This window comes from Panthera leo, chromosome C2, assembly GCF_018350215.1.
Source record: "Panthera leo isolate Ple1 chromosome C2, P.leo_Ple1_pat1.1, whole genome shotgun sequence".
In the NCBI taxonomy this organism is placed as follows: Eukaryota; Metazoa; Chordata; class Mammalia; order Carnivora; family Felidae; genus Panthera; species Panthera leo.
The window spans coordinates 27,480,943-27,503,213 of record NC_056687.1 but is presented as its reverse complement, the minus strand read 5'-3'; the positions used below and the strand labels follow the sequence as shown (position 1 = coordinate 27,503,213).

The 22,271-nt window shown below is 34.2% G+C and overlaps 1 protein-coding gene across 8 annotated transcripts in view; it reads left to right on the top strand.

Annotated features, from left to right (window-relative positions):
- Positions 1 to 9,790, top strand: part of USP25 (ubiquitin specific peptidase 25) — a 149,249-nt gene extending 139,459 nt beyond the window's left edge. For all 8 annotated transcript variants that reach the window (XM_042956096.1, XM_042956093.1, XM_042956094.1 and 5 more), the window contains 3 exons: positions 4,880 to 5,003; positions 8,649 to 8,844; positions 9,180 to 9,790. In XM_042956096.1, coding sequence (XP_042812030.1) covers positions 4,880 to 5,003; positions 8,649 to 8,844; positions 9,180 to 9,352 — 493 coding nt within the window. In that variant the 3' untranslated portion in view covers positions 9,353 to 9,790. The remainder of the gene's footprint in view (positions 1 to 4,879; positions 5,004 to 8,648; positions 8,845 to 9,179) is intronic.
- Positions 9,791 to 22,271: the final 12,481 nt, after the last annotated feature.

Here is a 22,271-nt window from a genome sequence, read left to right as displayed (position 1 = left end):
TTAAGGTACAGATGATTTTAAAGGAGTTTCTACTTCTTAAACTATATTATTTTTTTTATTTTAATTGTTATTAAGAACAAAGGATAAATATTGATTTATTTACTTATACACTGATTTGCATTTACTTATTCACATATTTCTTAACTCATATCCTTTAATATTAATGTACTTGACTAGTGATTTTTTAATATATATATTAAAATATATTAAATATTTATTTAATATATTTATTTAATATAATATTAAATATATTTATATTCAATTATATATATTAAATATATATAAATATATATTAAATAATATATTTATTATATATAAATATATAATAAATATAATATTTAATATAATATATTAAAATATATATATTAGTGATTTTATATATATATAAATATATATATATTTAAACATGGTAATTTATTTTATGTGATTGTTTAAATACATTGCTTAAAAATGTTCAAAAGGCATTTTAAAAAACATATTTAAAAAATAGATATTTCTAACTTATTGGTGAATCACTGAAAGTAAGCAAGTCGCCACACGTTTTTAAACCATTCCTGAAACTATTACCTTACATCATTTTTAAATTACAAAACACAGATATTCACTGTGTAATATAACACACTGCTTAGTAGTAAGATTAGTTTCCTTCTAATGTATACTTACAGGGAGTATTAATTTGTAGGGTCCGGCAAAGTTATTTAAACTGAGCTGATATAAACTTAAAAACTAGAACGGTAAAAGGAGTTGAAATCGAACACTATTCACCTATGAAACTAGTTGTAGAGTTAGTTTGTCTAGAAAGCATTTGTAAAATGTCTTAATCTAATCTGTATTAAAATTTCTATTTCAACTCCAATATATAAACATAAGTTATATTTTTAAATCAGTAGAGCTTATGTTTAGCATAAAATAAACCACAAGTTGTCCCCCAGATTTCTTAAGCATGTTTGTGTCGGCCCTACAATACATTAGATAAATGAGACAAATGAGTTTTCTTGCTTTGTTTTTGAGAAAAGGGGGTAGAGGGAATGGAATCCACATAACTTTATTTCATTTAATAATTGTGTATCTAAAATTAATTTACAACTGTAGACTTTTGAGTAGAACAAGTATACTGAGAACCAGTAGACATTATTTGTAGATTTTTTTTACTTCCAATCTCACAGTGAAGTCTAAAGTCAATAGGTAAAAAATTATTAAAAAGTTAAATTCTAATCACTAATTACACCCAAATTAACCTTGAAAAGGCAGCATTAAGAGTAGTTAAAAAATGGAAATTAGTTACAAAGGAAATAAAGGGCAACAAATACAAAGAAGAAATTGTCAAAGACAGAATACTCTAATGAACTTAAAATTTAAACGAATAATAGACTTGATCTAATCAATAACGTGAAACATTTTTTTCAAGCCTCAGTCTGGTAATAATACGGTTTGATAGGCTCAAGGAAGTGAAAAATTAATACTCAGGAAACACTATATGAAAATAACCAATTAACAAATTTAATGCTCAAAAGCAATTACTGTATTTCAAAAAATATTAAAAACTAGCTAGTCATTTATTTTGAATCTTTTTACAGTAGCAAAAGTTCCTCTGAAATTTAAGATATTTGAAAACAAATAATTGAACTCTGGGACAAAAATCTTCTTTGTATCACCTATGAACTTCCTACTTGAAAATCTAAGTATACTGTTACTGAAAAACATAAAGACAACAAAAGTCTCTGTTTTGAGACCACACTAGACTCATTTATCCAAATGACAAAGATCTTAATTTAAAAGAAAGTGCTGTATTTTCAATACTCTGTAATAATGTATTCAATTAAAAGAGTTATTGAATTCCTTCTTTTCTTTCTTTTCTTTCCTGGTTTTATGTAACGTACAGGAAACTCTCACTGCGATATTGATGCAATTTTGTTTTTAAATGACAGCACAGACTATTACTTCTAGAGCTGTGCTGTCTATCCAGCCTGGTTGCTACCAAATGAGACAATTTAAATTTAATTAATTTTCCAACTAAAAATTCAGTGTCTAAGTCATACTAGCCACATTTTGAATGTTCAGTAGCCAGCCACCTGTGGCTAGTGGCTACCCTGTCAGCCAGCACAGACACGACACTGCTGTCTTTGTGGAAAATGCTGGTGGCCCTTGCTGCCCTGTTTGGTGGACAGTGAGCACTGCCATCACTTCTACACTTAGCAAAGTTTAAAAGTTACACAGAATTAAAAAACACTGTTAATACTTGGACACAAGTCATCATGTAATTTATAAGGTGATTCACTTTGGTCACTGAAATAGAGAACTATTTTGATAAGTAGTTCCATTTTATGAGTTATTTTATTTGGGCCACAGTTATATTTCTTTAATAGGAATATTCAAGTTCACTTTAAGATAGCTGAGATTAGTATTTCTAAGATAAATAGTAATGTGATCTTATAAGTGGACAGAGTAAGATCAAGAAGGCATTTCCATTTTATAGATAAACTAGGCTCCACAGTAATTGCATCCACAGATGCAGTAACTTTTTCAAGGTCACACGATTAACTAGGGAGAAAAAAATTGAAATAGAGATCTGTATTCTTATAAAATTTAATGAAATCAGGTGAGTATTCTTTGGTAAGAATTAAAAAGATGAAGCTGTCACTTTTTTGCTTTCTGCATTAACTTCTTATATTAGCTTCTCTTGGTATGTTCAAAGTATGTTCAAATTTCATAATTTGCTTATTCTCAAATATATGCTTATTCTCAAATACATGCTTATTCAGAAAGTGAATATTCTGGTGTAGCAAATGTTTATTAAATTGGAAAGGTCAACTAGAAAATTAGTTAATGGTGACAAATAATATTTATGGAATATTACAAGAAGAAATGTTAATTTTAACACTTTAAATATAGTAGTTACCACAGCTAGTCGGTTAGAAAATATTGTCAAAAGGTTCTGTCCAACTTTTTTTTTTTTTAAATAAAAACACAAAACTTGAAAACTTTGAATGAATACTGATTGATAGGCCATTGTCAAGTCTGTGAATAGTGAAGTGAAATCATGTTTTTAGGAACCACAATTTATAATAGTACAAGTGAGGATCAAAAGCGTCTGCAGGGTTCATGGTCTTATTTTACTTTAAAATAAGAATGTGGTACCTGGACTGCTGAGTCTTACTGTGATTTATTTGAAGATATGTTTGTAAGCACTTTAAAGGTTGATAAAATATGGAAAATGTGTACTTCAGTAGAAAATTGGAACAGGGCCACAGTTTCAGAGCTATTCTTAGAGAGGTGACTCAGGTCTTGAAGGCCAGATATGAATGTCATTCAGTGAGACTCTTTAATAGGAAACTTAATAGCTATAAAAGAGAAGGCAGATGTGCCAGCAGACTAATTTAGTGGTGTAAAACAGTATTTAATGTTATTATCACTCCCTTCTTTTCTTCTTTCATAAATAAAACTAAAAACCTTTACCTGAGGTTATGTTTATATTTTTTCAAACTAAAATCCCATATTCTTAAGTTTTCTCAAAAACAAGTTCCTGGGAGAAGACTTTTCAAAAAAGTGTATGAAATAACTTATTTTTTATGAAATAGTTTCAGGTGTGTCATATGAGAGGCCATTAATGTGTACATTAGTTTCCAATTCTACATTTATATTCAAAGTACAGAATTGATTTATATTTAAGCACATGAAATTAAATAATAAAAACTTAATGTAACCTGGAGTTTTAAAAGTGTTTCTTTATAATATTTCGCCTTTTAGAATGTTACATTTTTCTGAATTAATCTATAAGAAGGTATGTTGTAACTGGAAAAACTGGCACAAAGGAGACATCTTAGTATCGTTCATATTTCAGTTATACAAATATATAGCTATATTTATTTCTTACCCCATATTGAGAGAGGATAACTGTTTTAGAGGTAAATAGAATCCTCAAACATTTTTACCCTCCTCCCTTTCTAAAACTTAGTTTGAACTTCGTAACATATAGACTTATGTTAATGTAACATTATTAATATTACTTGGTAAACTTTTTATAAAAGACCGACCCGCCAGCTGTTATGTTCCTACCCTCTTCTTTGTGTGTGTATTCCACCAGAATGTTCAGCTGTAGAAGCATTTTTTTTTTCCATTTCTACTTCCCCATTTCCTTTGGATATTCTCCCCTCTTCCAATTATGTTATTCTCCGTGATGAGAACCATGGGTGCACACGGAAAAATACCTGAATAGTCACTGAATGAAACACACGATGTTTGTGATAAAGAAGCAAAGTAATCTGACCCTTTCTTCAAACAAAAATGACATTATGTTGTTAAAAAAAAGTAGATTCTTGACTTCCCTATCAGTCTAAATGGAAGACATCAGGGAATCAGGAGAGAGGAACTACCTGAATTCAATAATTACGGGCTTTTTCCTCCCAGTCTTTCTTAATTCCTAGCTCCATTAAAAAATTTTTTTTTCAATGTTTATTTTTAAGAGAGAAAGAGAGACAGAGTACGAGTAGGGGAGGGGCAGAGAGATGGACACACAGAATCTGAAGCAGGCTCCAGGCTCTGAGCTGTCAGCACAGAACCCGATGCAGGGCTCGAACTCAGGAACTGTGAAATCATGACCTGAGCCGAAGTCAGACGCTTAACTGACTGAGTCACCCAGGTGCCTCTAGCCTAGCTCCATTTTTTTTGTTTTTGTTTTTGTTTTTGTTTTTTTACTTTATGACATAACTATCTCCTGATCTCAGATGTGGCTGTTGCTAAAACAGCTTTTAGATGATACATTTATTGTAATGTTCTGGATAATCAAAATTTAAATGTATACTTAAGCATTTTATAATTGTAGTTGACTTTTTTTTTTACAAAGATGAAATAATGCCTTGTGTTTCTTTTAATTTTTAAGTTATATAGATTCCTTGCTGTTCCTTATCTGCGCTTATCAGAATAACAAAGAACTCTTGTCCAAAGGCCGATACAGAGGACATGATGAAGAATTGATATCACATTATAGAAGAGAGTGTTTACTAGTAAGTTGAATGTACTTAGGAGGTCATGTTTACGTTATTGTTTTGTCTTACACTGAACAGATTTTCCAGACTCCTATAGAAGTGATTGACTATAAACTCTGATGAGGAAAGTATCATGATGATGACATCATCATGATGTAATCTGGGTATAATCGCTTAAGATGCAGGAATGCACTCAATTCTTTATTATCTTTTCTCTTTATTGGTCCTAAATATTGCAGGTGGTAACCAGAAATGTTCTTAATATAGGATCAAAATGATTACTTTTATATTTTGGTTTCTTCATTATTCTACTATTCCCTTTTTTGGTGAGAGAAGGGGGGGACTGCACAGGCCATGAGCAATTATTATTCCAGAAAAATAATAGATTTTTCTGAGTTTTTTAAAATACAGTAGTAAATTTGGTGTACATAGTGTTAAATGATTCATTGTAATACAGTATCCTTTTTTTCCCACCTAGTCATTGGTAGTTTTTTTTCCTCAAATATTTTCGCTGTCTATGTGCAGAAATATTACTGTTGTTATATAAACTTTAAAAAAGTCTTTTTAGCAGTTTTGTAGCACCAAATTAGTTTCTAAAGGTCTGAAGTACTTTGTTAATATTTCTCAAGTCAGCTAACCTTGATGTATGAGATCACAAATTCCATCTTTATACATTTTTCTGATTAAATTTAATTCTTTTTTTTTTTAATTTTTTTTAACGTTTATTTATTTTTGAGACAGAGACAGAGCATGAATGGGGGAGGGTCAGAGAGAGAGAGGGAGACACAGAATCTGAAACAGGCTCCAGGCTCCGAGCTGTCAGCACAGAGCCCGACGCAGGGCTTGAACTCACGAACCATGAGATCATGACCTGAGCCAAAGTCGGACGCTTAACCGACTGAGCCACCCAGGCGCCCCTAAATTTAATTCTTAGTTAACTATTAACATCATTCTGTTACATACTGTGAACACCTAAGCTGCAATTTTTTTTTCCTGTACAAGGAGAAATATATATGTATATATACACACAAAGATATTCAAGGGTATATGATTTTTCAACCTATATAAGTTACATGATTTAAGTATACTTTAAAAAACTTTAAGTGGTATGCTGATAAAATGTTTTCTTGCAGTAGAACTACATAAGCTACTTGTAATCTTAATATGTCTTTAGAATTTTCAAATGAGAATATTAGATGACGATGATCTTACTGTTTTTCTCTCAGCTGCTTTTATTGCATTTGAGTATATTTTAGAACTTGAATTGTTAGTGATTAGCATCCATTGAGGATAGTTCTTAATTTGGCCAGTTTCAAAGGTTTTTAATCATTCCCCAAGAAGGAAGACCTGAATTGTGTATATTTTAGATTTTAAAAATGCAGAATTGTATATATTTATATATTTAATGAACTAAAGCAATTTTTAATGTAAAAATTGAAGGCTTGGGATATGGCAATATTTTGGTAAAGCTATTTTAAATATAAATATAGCCAAAACGTGATGGTTATTTTAAAACATGAAAAAAATGGTAGAATGTTTCACCCCATATTATACTAAACCATTCACACCTAGTTTGGTGTTTCATAGGGATTTAAATGACACTGCATGAAGGTTATTTTAGTGTTCCTTTCAGGGTTTTTCATACTGAGTATTTGCTGAGTGTCATATTTGAGGGATACAGAGACATTTAAGACCTGTTTATTTGCCATCCCCTAAGAACTCAGTCTGTAGCATAAATGATTTTTATATTCCAGATTAAGTGTCTTTATGAGAAATATGCAAAATAATATGCTTGTTGTTGTCAAGGAGGACCTTAAGGGAAAAGTTGAACACTGATCTGGATCTTGATGGACAAATAGGATTTTTATGCCTTGTAGAGAAGGCAGAAAAATGTTCCAGCCAAAGGGACACCATATGAAAAGACCTGGAAAGTATACAACAGAAAATGAAGATAGATCCACTGGGGCTAGATTCTGAGGAGCAGGGTTAGGTGCAAGTGATGAAGCTAACAATACTTGTTGATGTCAGCCTATGTTGAAGCTTATGCAGCATTCTCATGTACCTTTGTAAGTTTGAGTAGGTTTGGCTTGGTCACATTTGTTGTCAGAAAATAAATCTGGCTGTAAGTAGTATACTAGATGGCGAACTGGAAAGGAGTAGAGATTGAAGTCTTCCCTAGAGAGGGAAGGAGAGAGCCTCAACTAAGACAGAAGTGCAGTGGGTATGAAGAAGAGGGCATAAAAGATGGTGGAAGAAGTGAAATCAAGGGACCTGGTAACTATTAGATGAGTAGAAAGAAGGAAATAGGGTTGTCAAAACTGCTTGACTTTACAGTTTTGTGTTTGGCTTTGGGGAATCTAAGATGACGAATAAGTTTGGCTTTGGGTGTACTATGTTTAGGTTGTTTTCAGATAACATTAATTTCAGAATGGTAGTAACTATTATAAGTTTGAATGTGTATTGTAAAAATTATGCTAGATACTTAAAGTCTTCTCTTGTTTAATCCTCTCAACCACTGTCTAAAAAAGGTGATATTTCATTTTGCATATGAAGAAACTGAAGCTAAGAGATTGCTTATTTACTCAAGCCACTGCTTAGTGGCTGAGTTAGACTACTAACATAAGCCTCTCTACAAAATCAAGATATAAATTACACAAGAATGATAAAATATAAACATGAGAAATAATATAATTTTTATTTTGTAATTCAGCTTAACTATGAATATTTCAAAATCATATCTATCATGCTCTAAATGTTAAGATTTCACCTAAACCCTTAAATACTATAACTTTTACTATACCTATAATACCTTATCTGTTTCTTAAGTCTATATTTCTTACCTCATGAATTTCTGTCTTCTGCTATCAAGGGTCAGCACAACTGGCCTGTGCTCTAGCCTGTCACTTGTTTTTGTAAATAAAGTTTTATTGAAACATAGTCATACCTTCTCATTTGCATATTATGTATGGCTGTCTTTGTGTAACAATGGCAGAATTTAGTAGTTACGACAGAAACTGTATCGCTGTCAGAGCCTAAAATATTTCCCATCTTCTCCTTTACAGAAGTTTGCTAATCTCTGTACCAAATTGTAAACTCTGTGAGAATTTTCTGTATTAATCAGTTGGGTTCCCCTGAATCTAGAATAGTCTCTGGCATATCTCATGTACTCAGTAAGAATTTTTTGAAGGAATAATGAGCTAATTGATTACCTTTAAATTTTAGATTCAAGAAATATAACAGTACTTATTCAATTGGCATTTATGGAGAAGATGATAAAGTGTTTTTCAAAGATAATATGGAGTCTGAATTTTTTTTTTTTTAAATTACTTTGATGGCACACCAAATTTTAGAATTGGGGAAATTTCACCTCTGGAGAATTAAAATATGGTGCCTGTAGTGATAATCAGAAAATTATAAGCTGAACATGAACTTTAAAAACATGACAACAGTATTTTCCCCATTCTTTTTGTTCTTGTTTCTGTTATTCTCGTATGCACAGCTTTTTCTAAGAGACTTCATGCTAGAACAGATAGAGATTGTTTTTCCTGATTGCCATTTGTTCTAATACTGTTTGTGAACATACTTTTTCTGTTGTCTTCAGTATTAACACAGGATTTTTATTTAGTTAAAAACAAAACTTTTTCTTTTTCTCAATGCATTAAGAAATTAAATGAGCAAGCTGCAGAACTATTTGAATCTGGAGAGGATCGAGAAGTAAACAATGGTTTGATTATTATGAATGAGTTTATTGTCCCATTTTTGCCCTTGTTATTGGTGGATGAAATGGAAGAGAAAGATATTCTTGCTGTGGAAGACATGAGAAATCGATGGTGTTCCTATCTTGGACAAGAAATGGAATGTAAGTTTAAACAGTGCTAGTGGACACTTCAGCTGGGATTAACTATAGTTGGAATTAGATGTTATTTATTCTTGTCATTTTTTATATTATTTTTACATTCATGTAAAAACATTATATTACATTATAGTATTTTTACATTCATGTCATTCCCTTTTTTTTCTATTTACAAACCAAGTGCACACTGCCTTGCCATTTATATTTTACCTCTTTCCCCCAAATGGTAATACATATTTTGAAATGAAACATTAGTTGAGTACACTCTAATAAATTATGTTGAAGATGATGATTTCTTTCCCTCTCTGTCTTTAGCTATATCTAATTGTTTGTATTTACAGCAAACCTCCAAGAGAAGCTGACGGATTTTCTGCCAAAACTGCTTGATTGTTCTACTGAGATTAAAGGTTTCCATGAACCACCGAAGTTACCGTCATATTCCACACATGAACTCTGCGAGCGGTTTGCCCGAATCATGTTATCCCTCAGTCGAACTCCTGCTGATGGAAGATAAACTGCACACACTTTCCCTGAACACACTGTATAAACTTTTTTTAGTTCTTAACCCTTGCCTTCCTGTCACAGGGTTTGCTTGTTGCTGCTATAGTTTTTAACTTTTTTTTATTTTAATAACTGCAAAAGACAGACAGACCATAGAGACTTTAGCCAGACTGCAAACAATAAAGCTGAGAATCGCATGGCGCTCAGACTTTGTTTTAACCAGAACTGATGTACAATTACAAATCTGATTGGTTTCATTATGGCAAAGCCATGCTTTTGCCACCTTTCTGTTACAGTATTACTTTGCTTTTATCTTTTCTTTATCTACAGCTTTCCATTCAGTCTGGATCCTTCCATGACTACAACCATTTAAGTGTTCAGCACTGTGTACGATACATAATACTTGGTAGCTTGTAAATGAAATTAAAGAATAAAGTTTTATTTATGGCTACCTATGTGTTTGTAAGCAGGTATATTGTATATTAGTGTATCATTTTAATTATATAAAAATGAATTTTGTCTGGGGATTGTTTAAGATTAGGTGGATAGATGAATAGATTAATACAAACTTTTAATTTGTCTCTGTAGCACATTGGAAGTTTACTAAGTATTGACACTTAAATATATCTATATTTTTGACTAAGTTGTTAAACTTAGTATGGCACCTAAACCTGTTTTGAATTCACATCAGGTTTTCACTGAAGTGAACGGCTGATACTTAAGTCAACCACACTGAAACTTTTAACTTTTCCTTAGATTAACCTTTTATTTTTTTATGTATTTACAAATAATATAGCAAGGTGATTATTTCAAGAGATACCAGAAAAAAAGTACTTGAATAAGGGCTATTTAAATAGTGAAACTTATAAGAAATCTGTATATGTGTATACACACACACACTCACACACACACACACACACACACACACACACACACACACATTCTTCATAATGGAGGACAATGTTTTGCATTATATAATCATTCTATTTTTGTAACTTGTATACCACTTTAATTGAAAATGTTCTCTACTAATCAATGCTGTGAAATGAAGTTGATATTGTTGAACTAGAAGTTATGAGTATCTTACCTGCTTTTATTTTCCTCCTTTTCAAAAAGAAAAAGCTGTAGAACATTTTGTAGATGGAACTGCTGTTTAAGATTAATGAAGTAATATTGTGAATGAAAATCGATGCTTTAAAGGTAATCATGTTACCAATAACCTATTTTTGAATTTATAAAAATTTCTTTATAAATGATACTTTGTTAGCATAGTAAAATATATCATTATACTATGTGTATGTTTGTTATAGCGTCGCCAAAACTAGAACTCTTTATAAGTGCCTCTGATAAAAGATCCCAGATAGAGGAAGAAGAAAATATTAAGTTACTGTATAATGTTCCTTATCAAGATATCAATGCACTACTAAGGTATTAATGACAAGGAATTGATACCATTTCTGTTTTAAGGTTAGATTTTGCCTGTTGTAGCTATCAAAATGTGTTTTGGTTTAGATTTTAAATTCTCCACTGAGCAGAATTGGTATTCTACATTGGTTTTCAAGTCCTGTCCAAAGTTTAAAAACTCCGTATGTATCATCAAAGCATTTGTAAACTGTCTTCAGTATTTTATAATATTCTACCATAATGGTAAAATTGTTTGTGTTTATGTGTATAATTGACCACTGAGACAAAGTGCTCAAACACCATACGGAAATTACTCCCTTCACAAGGCACATCCAGGGAATCCTATGTGGCTCTTGTGCTGAAGGTAAGTATTATTTTTGTATTTACTTTCTACTTAAAATCCAGTTTATTCATTCTTGGTAGTGAATCTGAAGTACTCTTTTAAAAATGACCTTTTTCAAGACCTGGGGAAACAACTTGTTTTTATATCAATAAGTTTCAGTCTAGTCTAATCTAGAACCATGGCACTAAATAAAACTATTAGTAACATTTTATGCACCTTCAGTTGATGCTGTTTAATTTCCATTTACTTATGACCCCTTGTTTGTTAGAAGCTTGTGAGTATTTCCTGCACTTGCAATTTCAAGGAAGTAACTAAGGATTTCATTTTCTTAGTTTTATATTAATTGAGACTAAGGTGGACTTTCTCCTCCTATACCTAATTCTCCAGAGTTCAGTGTCTTTGTCATCCCCAAAAAGTGTAGTCACACAGGTGCTTGCAGGCAGTGAGTAGGGATCCCCTGTGTAGTCATTTTTTTTAAATTTATTTTACATCATTAATAAGATCAAATATCATTTGTTATACCCATGATAACTTCATCCAGAGTATGTAAATTAGTCTCAGGGCTGCCATAATAAAGCAGTACAGACTTGGTGGGTAGTTTATAAAACAAATCTATTTTCTCACTGTTCTGGAGTCTAGAAATGTAAGATCAGTGTGTAGGCACGTTTAGTTTCTCTAGAGGCTTCTCTCTTTGGCTTACAGACAGCCTTCTTGCTGTGTCCTTACGTGGCCTTTGCTCTATGCACATACACATCTTTGGTGTCTCTTCCTCTTAGAAGGACACCGGTCCTACTGGATGAGGATGCCATCCTTACAACCTCATCGACCTCATTCAGCCTTCTTTAAAAGTCTTGTCTCCAAATACAGTTGCGTTGAGGGTAGCAGCTCCAACAAACGATTTTGGAGGTTGGTGACACGATTCAGTCCACGGAATATGATGGCCCAGTTTATATATACCTCCTTTCCAGACGCAGAAGTATGATTGTTAGCCTCTTCCCTTTAACCTCAAGATTATGATGCAAATATCTATGGCTCTGCTGTTAGATCTACTTACTGTTTTCTTTTACTTTCACCATATCCTAAAAACTATTTTGAAGTTATAAGAAACCAAGTTAAGAATTGCTCACAATGCATTCATCTATTCCGTTCAGTGTGTTTTCATTGAACAAATCTTGGTTGAAAGAATGCAATACTCCATGTTGATTTGCCCTTTATTATGTGGGGTTTTATTCATCATTTTCACCTAAATTTATACCATGGATCTGGTTTCTGTTTTGCTAGTGTTTTATTCTTACCTACTCGACTTCCCTTTTCCATCCCCCATTCCACCCCCAGCCTGGAAGTTAACTACTGTCAGCCATTGTGGCCACATATTTTTCCATGTTTGGATAGTGTTATGCAGTATATACACCTAAGTGTGGGGTTTTTGAGGGGAGCAGAAAGAGAGAAGGTCATCTATTATATAGGCCTTTCTCCTCCCCACTCCTGTATTTCTGGCCTCCAGTTCCTTCTTTTTCTAGTGGGCTTTTTAGAAATGGCAATAATAAAATAATAAATAATGTGACCCTAATAATAAAAGTATTTGAGTCCTGATTGAGGGAACTGTATACACAGTTGAATACATACATGTATATACATCGGAATTTCAAATATCCTGTTCATTCTATATACGGTTTTTCTCAATGGCTGTTTCAAACCACTACCATTCTCAACCTCCTATTCAATGCCAGCTCCAGTAAAACAGGGTGATTTTTCCTTTGCCTTACCAAGAAAATGGGGCTATTGGGTATGATACCCTTCAACTTTTGACCTCTGTAACTGTACATTTACACTTAATTATTATTAGGTAACCAAGATGTAATAAGGAAATGGATATTGATAACCCAGTGTTATGAGAAAAATATAAAATACAAAAAATATATAAAATGTAAAATGAATTTATATGGTTAAAAGTACATCATTTTGGGGGGGGGGGGCATATTTGCTCTTCTGTAGAATTAAAAAAAGCTCACTCTTGGCCTTATAGCAGCCCACAGCCTGCACAGTTTTTCCTTTATCAAATGGTTCTTACTTTTTCAGTAATTCAGAGCGAGTCTAGTATTCTTAATCCTGATTGTGCATCAGAAGCATATGAGAAGTGTTCTGTTAAAAAGGTTTCTAAGGGCACCTGGGTGGCTCAGTCGGTTGCGTGTCTGACTTCAGCTTGGGTCGTGATCTCACAGTTGGTGGGTTCGAGCCCCACGTCAGGCTCTGTGCTGATAGCTCAGAGCCTGGAGTCTGCTTCGGATTCTGTGTCTCTCTCTTTTTCTGCCCCTCCCATGCTCATGCTGTCTCTGTCTCTCAAAAATAAACGTTAAAATAAATAAATAAAAGTAAAAAAGGTTTCTAGGTCATATCTATCAGATTCTTAAGAGACTTTTAAAGTGAGAACTAGTTTGAGAACATGTGGTAGGTGTTTCCCCAACTTCATTTTTCTAAGAATGAACTCTGCCCTTAGAGACTGAGTCCAGCTAAAGTAGGGTGGAAAAATTTGCTTTTTGCATTCTTGTATGTCACATGAAAAGGCAAGGGATTTAAATTTGCTGATGGTCCCCTCAGCCATAGAGCATGCCCATTTTTGTATGTGCTCTAGCCAAAGCTATGCTCAAATGTTTTTCAGTCACAACTTTCTGAACTTCTCTCTCTTTTCTAAGTGGTTAAGACTGCAGGCTCTAGAACTAGACTGCCAGGTCTGGATACTGGGCCAACTATTGTACAGCTGTTACTCTTGAACTTTTCTATGCCTTACTATATTTCTTCATCTATAAAATGGGATTACAGTATAACCTACCTTATAGGATTCTCTTAAAAGTGTAAATGGTTTTCTGTATATAAAACTCTTGGAAAATGGCAGCCACATAGTAAATGCTCGATAATTGTCAGCCCATGGGCACCTGGGTGGCTCAGTCAGAGTCTGAGTCTTGATTTCAGCTCAGGTCATGATCTCACGGTTCGTCATGAGTTCCCAGCCCTGTGTCAGGCTCTGCGCTGACAGGGATTCCATCTTCCTCTCTCTCTCTCTCTCTCTCTCTCTCTCTCTCTCTCTCTCTCTCTCTCTACCTCTCTCTCTCTCTCTCTCTCTCTCTTTGCCCCTTCCCCACTCACACGCATGTTCCCTCTCTTTCTGAAAATAAACATTAAAAAAATAATTGTCATTCCTTTTTATAATTTGTCACTGTTGATTACTGCTGATTTTCAGAATCTGCCTTCCTGAGACAGGCTTCTTTGGGCTACCCTCATTCCTACCTGCATTTCCTTTTTTTCTTACTCCTTAAATGTGAGGGCTGTCAAGGTTCTGTACTTGGCCCCCTTCTAAGTCTTCACCTTTTCTGGATGGTTTTATCTACTGGTTTGTCTTCTTTTACTGCCTATGTGCTGATGATTCACAAGTCTGTGTCTCTAATTTCTAACCAAACCAACTTTGTGCATTTTAGACCCATATATGTTTCCAATTGTCTGGTCAAAATACAGGCTTGGATATTTCCCTGGCACTTCAAACTTTGCACATGCCACAGTGAATTCATCACTTCTTGCCAAACCTGATTCTCTTATAGCATAGTGTAGTATTATAGTATTATACTATACTATAGCATTATACTGAATAGTATAATAGTATAGTATTATACTATAGTATACTGAGTAGTATAATAATCCAGACATGAGGAATATTTCGCAATTCTATTTTTATTTCACATTAATTACCAAGTGTCAACAGAGCAAGATTTTTAGTACCTTTTCATGCATTTCTTCACTACTAATGTTGATGAGGTCTCTTGTCTCTCATCTTAATTTGGACAATTGATTTGGTCCTGAATGGCCCACTGTCACTTTGTTCTTTCTGTCTTTCTGTCTTTCTTTCTTTCTTTCTTTCTTTCTTTCTTTCTTTCTTTCATTGAAATACAGATGATACACTGGCCTCTCTGTCTTTGATCTTGCCCCTACAGTTAATCTTCTATACTGTTTGCAGAACAATCTTTCAAAGAGGTTTTTACATGTCTGTCTGCCATTGCTGGACAGAGCTCCTTTAGAGAGAAATAACATCCTGGTTTTGTTTCCTCAGCACCTGTTAAATTATCTGGCAACTCACTAGAGGTGCAGTCTTGCAGTTCTCTGGCCCTGCAGCCATCTTTGACCTGCATTTTTTGATATGATAACCACTAGCTACTTACAGCTATTTAATCAAAATAAAGTTAAAATTACTTAGTCATACTAGCCACGTTGCTCTAAATTGGACAACATGCTTTAGAACATTTCCATTACCACAGAAAGTTGTATTGGACAGAAATGCCCAAGATCCTTGCTGATGTGGACATTTTCCTTTATTGACAACACGAGAACATTCAAGCACCTGTAAAGTGTGTTAGCTTGAGAAAGTCAGTCTTTAACATTTATGTCTTTTTATCTTTATCTTGCCATTAACCACTTTATGGCACCTGCTTTTCAGATAGCACCTCTAACAGCATGTGTTCAACTAGGAAAGCCCACAGTAGGTATTCCAACAGAGGAGGTGTTGTAAAGGCATAGGGGACAACCCAGAGATCCTACCTACAGGACGTAGCCACTGTTTCCAGGAGTGAGGAAACAAAAGGGGAGAAGATAGGGTTACCAGAACCTTGGAGCTCCAAAATAGGGGTACTTGTGGACTTGGTACACAAATGTCTGAGTTCACCACTTAACTGTTCTTGCTACTTCTAAGGTATGCAGTGAAGATAGTTCCAGAAGTTCTGAAAGTAGTTGAAAACTGGAATCAACTGACATTAGGTCAACACAGTAGGATTGGCAAGCAAAGATAAAGAAGTAAATCTTGTTTTCCTCTTACCTTCTACTTTCCCCCTAGTACTTACTGGCAGAACCTAAATGGCCTGCAGCAGTCACGGGGGTCAGGAGAATACAGTTTGTGGAGTCCCAGCCCCAGTATCAAGGATTGAAGGGTGGAATTGGAGCTGAGAGATAATAGGTAAAGAAAAACTAGCTTCCTTTTAAAAATCCCTTTTTAGCCAAAGATGTTAATCCCTAAAATGCTAAATATTCAGGTATGTATTTGTAGACTGTCTCTGGGACCTCAAGAATAAAATGCACTAATTCTGATTTGAATCATGTTGCTCTTTTCCATCAAATGAAACATTTAAGTGATCTATTTATGTTTTGTTTCAAAAGTCAGTAGTGGAAGAAATTCATTCCCAACTATTCATTCACCCTTCCTTCCTTCCTTTTTTTTTTTTTTAATTGTGTGCATGCCACATACCACACAATCTGCCAGGTTTATATACATAAAACAAAATAAACTTAATAAGACAAAAGTAATAACTCACCCAAACCCATCTACCTGAAATGAGACACTGTTAACATTTTAATGTTAATCCTGCATGTCTCTATGGATGTACATATATACACACACAAATATACTTAAATGATTTTCATAAAAAACTTTATAAGTACACATACTTTTTCAAGAATGTATGTATAGATCTCTGTTCTACAGTATTTGATTACAAGGAAAATGAGCTATAACTTATTCATGGACATAAAATATAGGCTGCTACTTATGTCTGTGTATATACTAATACTGTTTTCATGCCTTGTGCCTTTCTCCTAGATTTCTAGATGTACAATTTCTGAGTTATTGACTGTACAAGTTTAAACTTTTGAGCCAATTTGTCAAACTGGCCTTCACCAAAACTATTCCATATTATACTGCCACCACTAGAACGTGAGAGTGTGTTTCCACAGGCTCAGCAACATAGAATATTATCAGTTTTTAATATTTTTCAGTAAAATTTATTGTATTTTTTAGTGAGAGTGAACATATTTTAATATGTTGATAGCTGCTTGTATTTATCGTGTAGTTAACTGCTTATACTCTGCACTTGTAGGGGGATGATCGTGGCTGAATTTATAGTAGCTTATGTTAGGAATCATTAATTCTTTTTATAAACATTGCAAAAATTATCCTCGTTTATTTTAAGCTTATAATATTGTTTTATGACTTTATTTTTATGTAATCAAATCTGTTGACAACCTACTTTATAATTTCTACCTTTAATATCGTGTCTAGAAAGAATTTTCCCTGTCCAAGATTATAAAAATACTCATCTATGTTTTCTTCTGATATTTTTATGATTTTTTTGTTGGTTCCTAATGTATTTGGAAATTATATTAATTTAAGGAGTGAGGTAAAGATTCACAAATTTCTAACAAGATTATCTAGTTGTCTAATACCATTTATAAAATAATTCCTCTTTTCCCTTACTGATCTAAAATGTAATCTCCACTAGATAATAAATTTTTATATTTGATATTTATAAACACTCAGTTCAATTTATGTTTTTGTCTACTCAACTATCATTACTAATTTAATTACTGTTGTTTTAACATTGATTTAAAATATTTTATAACTAATAAGTGTTTTCCTATCTAACACATTAAGTGTTACTCCCCAACACATACATCCTTAATACTGCTTCGGCTCAGGTCATGATCTTGTGGTCTGTGGTTTTCGAGCCCTACATCGGGCTGTGTTCTGACAGCTCAGAGCCTGGAGCCTGCTTTGGAGTCTGTCTCCCTCTCTCTGCCCCTCTCCCGCTCAAGCTCTGCCTGTCTGTCTGTCTCTCTCTCTCTCTCTCTCTCTCAAAAATAAACATTAAAAAATTAAAAATCCTATTGGCATTTTGATTGTAATTACTTTGACCTACATAAATTGACATACAGAGAAATCATGGTGCCTTCACAATTGTGAATCTTATTATCCAAGAATATTATTTGTCCTTTTATTAGGTTCATATGTCCCTCAGTTGGAGTTTTAATGTTTTTATGAATGAGCTTCTCTTTCCAACTTGAAAAAAAAAAAAAGTTTTCTAACTGAATATTTTGGAATGGAATTACCATGCTCAGACTTTTTGGTTTCAGGACCTCTTCACACTTGAAAATTTTTGAGGACCTAAAAAGGCTGTTATTTGCATAACTTATATCTATTGATATTTATCATATTAGAAATTGAAATGGTAAAAAATTTATAATATTTTAAAATGGTAGAATATCAACATAACATTGATGTTAACAAAAAAAATATAATCTCTTTTAAGTGAAAAATAGCTAGATTTTTGCCTGGTCCTTCTTTTGGAAGCTGGTGTGCATAAATCATCAGCCTGAGTCTTGAAATAAAGTACTAATCATAACAGCCCCTACTCCTTATAGTAATTATAAAAATTATGCGGTACTCACACTTCCACCCAACACATAAAATTAACTTAAAATTTGGGCTAGCAAACACTCAAAATTTTTGTTTTATTTTAAAAATAAGGATCATTTTTCAAAGAAGTCATTTCATTTCTTTGAAAAATAAAAATTGTGTAAGCTTAACCGTTTGGAATGTTAGTATGCTTTCAGTAATACTGGAAATTTCACAAGAAGACACTGCTCTTTGCTTGGGTTGCATTTTCTTTACCCCGTGTTTTGAAAATGTCTCCAAAAAGAAAGCTTACCTGGTGTGCTTCACTGCCCTCAGTTACTGCCACCTTATACTGTCTATTGTCCAAACAGTGAAATGAGTTGTTTCAATATGTCCAGTTTTAGGGTTATTGACGGCAGGAAAGTTGCTCTGTTACCAACTTTTCCATGATGGCTAAATCACAAAAGTCTATAAATCTTTTAGAAGATAGCATAGGAAGGAATATTTTTAAGATCTTGGAATAACAATGGATTTCTTAACAGAAAAACATGAAGGAAATTTTTGATAAATTTAATTACATTAAATTAAGAATTCTATCATCAAAAGATTCCCTAAGAGTAAAAAGACAGGGCAATGTGGGGGGTGGGGAGGATATTTGCAATGTGGAGGATGAAATGCAATAATAAAATGATGTAAATAATAAATTTACGGTTTGAGTAAGATAAGCATGACATACTTTCTGAAATGTTCCCAGATGTTTATCATTAAAAAATCAACAAAGATAGCTAAAGAAAAACCAACAGACAACATTTTCAACAAAAATAAGTGACAAGGCATTCTCATAAATTACAAAATACAAATCAATTGAGCCAAACTGGGGAACCACAATATTTTGGCAAAATTTTGGCAGGTTTTGCAGATGTGAGGAGTTAGTAGAATAAAGAAAAAAGGGAAATTCTGTGTCTTAAGACCTCCAGAAAACAAATTACCAATAAATATCCATAAAGTAAGAAGATCCCCAGCCTGGAATCCTCTCCAAGTAGATCTGAGAACAACTAACAAAACAGAGAGAAGTCTCCATCTGCTTCAATGGAGCCATGGGCTCTGTGGGGTTGATGAATACAAAAGCCATGGGCACTATGGGGTTGCAAGAAGTCAGAGGTGGGTAGGGCAGTATAACCCTCAAGGAAAGTAAAAAATGGTCAAAAGCAAAACTGTATTTCATAAGGACAGAAATCATCCTGGGGAAAAAGCTGCTGGGAGTAGAATTCCGTTAAGATGGACCTAACCCCAAACTCTTATTAATCATAAATTCCTACTCTTCCCGGTACCATAACAGCATTCCTGCATCTCCAGGAATTAGTGAAGATATGGTATCCATTATACCTGAAGTTCTTGATTATATCCTTTCCTCCAATGCACAGTCACCTCGGTAAGTGGACACAAGTTCCTTTAGGGGAAGGTTATGACTTTTATTATGGATATTTCTGCCACACAAATTGGAAACTTTCGTAAGGGGACTAAGTCTCACCTTCATTCATGTGGCTCTGGGACCATTTTCACATTTTGGAATTGGCTGAGGGCCCATGACTCTTCATTTTGGTGATTCAAGTAAACTCCCATTCAACAGATTTATAGTCTTTTCTTGTTTAATTGGCTACTTAGCTATTTCCCTCCTATGGCATCATAACAATTAGATGTTGCCATGATCACACCTTCCAGTTACTTTGGCTGTGCTGTCATTAAAGTAACCATGACCACCTTTTCTCTGCTGCTTCAGTGATGCTACAGGACCCCTACCTGTCTTGTGATCACATTGAGTTCTGGGAATCTATTTTGAGGGCAGCATTTCCTATTGTCATTTCTGATGCACAGAGAATAACCACAAGAGTTCTCCAAGAATGTTGGTGATGACTTCATTAATATGTTTTCCAAAGATTTAATAAATGGAGTTTTCTGGACTCTCCAGTGACATAGTAGGTGAGTGAGCAGGTCTTACATAATAAATCTACTCCAGTATTTCAGTCTCCCTAAACTTTTGGGCAATTCCATTTATGATAAACCAAGCGAGTTCTGCCATCTCAACTTTGTTAAGTGTTGGCCATGTGTGGGTCCAAGTTTCAGGCAACAAATCGAGAAAACTCTTACAGCTGCTCCTAGACATCATAGCCAAGAATTGAATCCAAAGTCTCTACTTAGTGCTTCATATCTATAGATTCTGCCCAATCCAATAGTACATTCCTTCACTCTGATTAAATACCCATTTCACACATAGTCCTTAGATTTCTCTCAATATAAATTGACAAAGTTTTGCATTACTTTTATATATGACATCTCCTCTTAGGTCACACTCCATAGTCGAACGCTGGAGCCTACTGGGACTTGAGTCTGATTGTAGACCTGTAAGCTGTGAGAGGTAGTAAATGTGAAAATATTGAAAAAGATCAGCAGTTCCCTACCTCAGGGGAGACCATTACAGGTTCTCCAAGCAAGGGTTATCTAGGCTCAGACAGGGGAGGGAAGCTGCCCTTATTTAGCAGAACTTAGGATTCAAGGTCCTCAGCTTCTTTGGAAACTGCTCGTGTGTCCCCATTTCAGTTTTTAGGGTCCCACTCTTCCCCAATCAATTACCTAACTTTAACATAAGAGAACTGTGAATTCAACTTGCTTTTTAATTCTGTGCCACCCACAGAATTAAACTTTGGGTATGGTTTTAGAAACAGCCTTGAGGATACAGGAGACAAGGGTTTCCTTTAGGATCACTGCAGAAGCTTTCTTGTCCTTTATCCAGACTTTGAGGATAAAGTCTGGAGCTCATCATTTTCTTTCTTCAAATTCTTTAGTGCACTTCAGAGTAACCCTTACACTCCAGTTCCACTGAAATATGGCAGCAGCTACTTACTTACAAGTCAAAGTCTTGCCTTCTGGAGTCATTTAACCGTAAGTGATTTCAGGTGATAATTTAAGTCACAACTTTGCGGTTGCAATCAGTGGACTATCAGTGTCCCCTTCATACCAGTGCCTTTATGATAAGCAACATGAATTCACTTTAATCAGATTAGAGATAATAGAGATTGTCACGCTGAAGATTCTGTGACCCTGGAGCCACTTTTGATATCAATAACTACACTTACGAGGTTGAATAAGGGAAGCAGAACTGCTATGTGTTGTGAGAGAAGATACTTATGATGATTAAAACTACACAATTGTGGAAGGATCTGGGAGGTGAAATTCTAGTTGGGAAATTAGGGAAGGTGTCACTGACCAGTCAACCTGGGAAGCCAATCATACCCAGCTGCTACAGCAGGGTCCTAAAGAGAAAGCTCACAGGCCGATCTATGAGAAGGTGTGCTTGTTTAACTCCCACCTCTACCATGATGATGGGCCTGGGGCAACTGATAGTCAACAGAGTTAGCAGTCAAAGAGCTGGGTGTAGAGTGGAGAAGAGCAGATACAAACTAGAATGTGTTGGCACCTCTCCATGTGTTAGTCACCACATCTAACCAATAGCCTTCGAGTATAAAAGCTAATTCTTCTACTTTCCCAATATTGTGATTCTTTTGACCAACGCTAACTAGCAGCCGTATAGAAAAGGAGATTCTAGGAAATGGACTTACAACTTTAACAGTTGACACACTTCTGGCTATGATGAAGGCATGTAAGAAACACATAGCCACAAAGCAAATGTGGTGTGTGTGTGTGTGTGTGTGTGTGTGTGTGTGTGTGTTCATACATACAATATCTATTATACAAGAATGCTTGAGAATGCAATAAAAAAGTAGACTTGAACAGGGTCTTTACAAAAAAAAAAAATCCAAATGACTGATACACATGGAAAAGTGTTCAACCTCATTAATAATCAGGAAAATGCAAATTAAAACCACAAGATCCCACTAAATGCCCACAAGATTGGCAAAAAAAAGTTAACTTTTGGCACTACCAAATGCTGGGGTGTGTATGTAGCAATAGGATCACTCA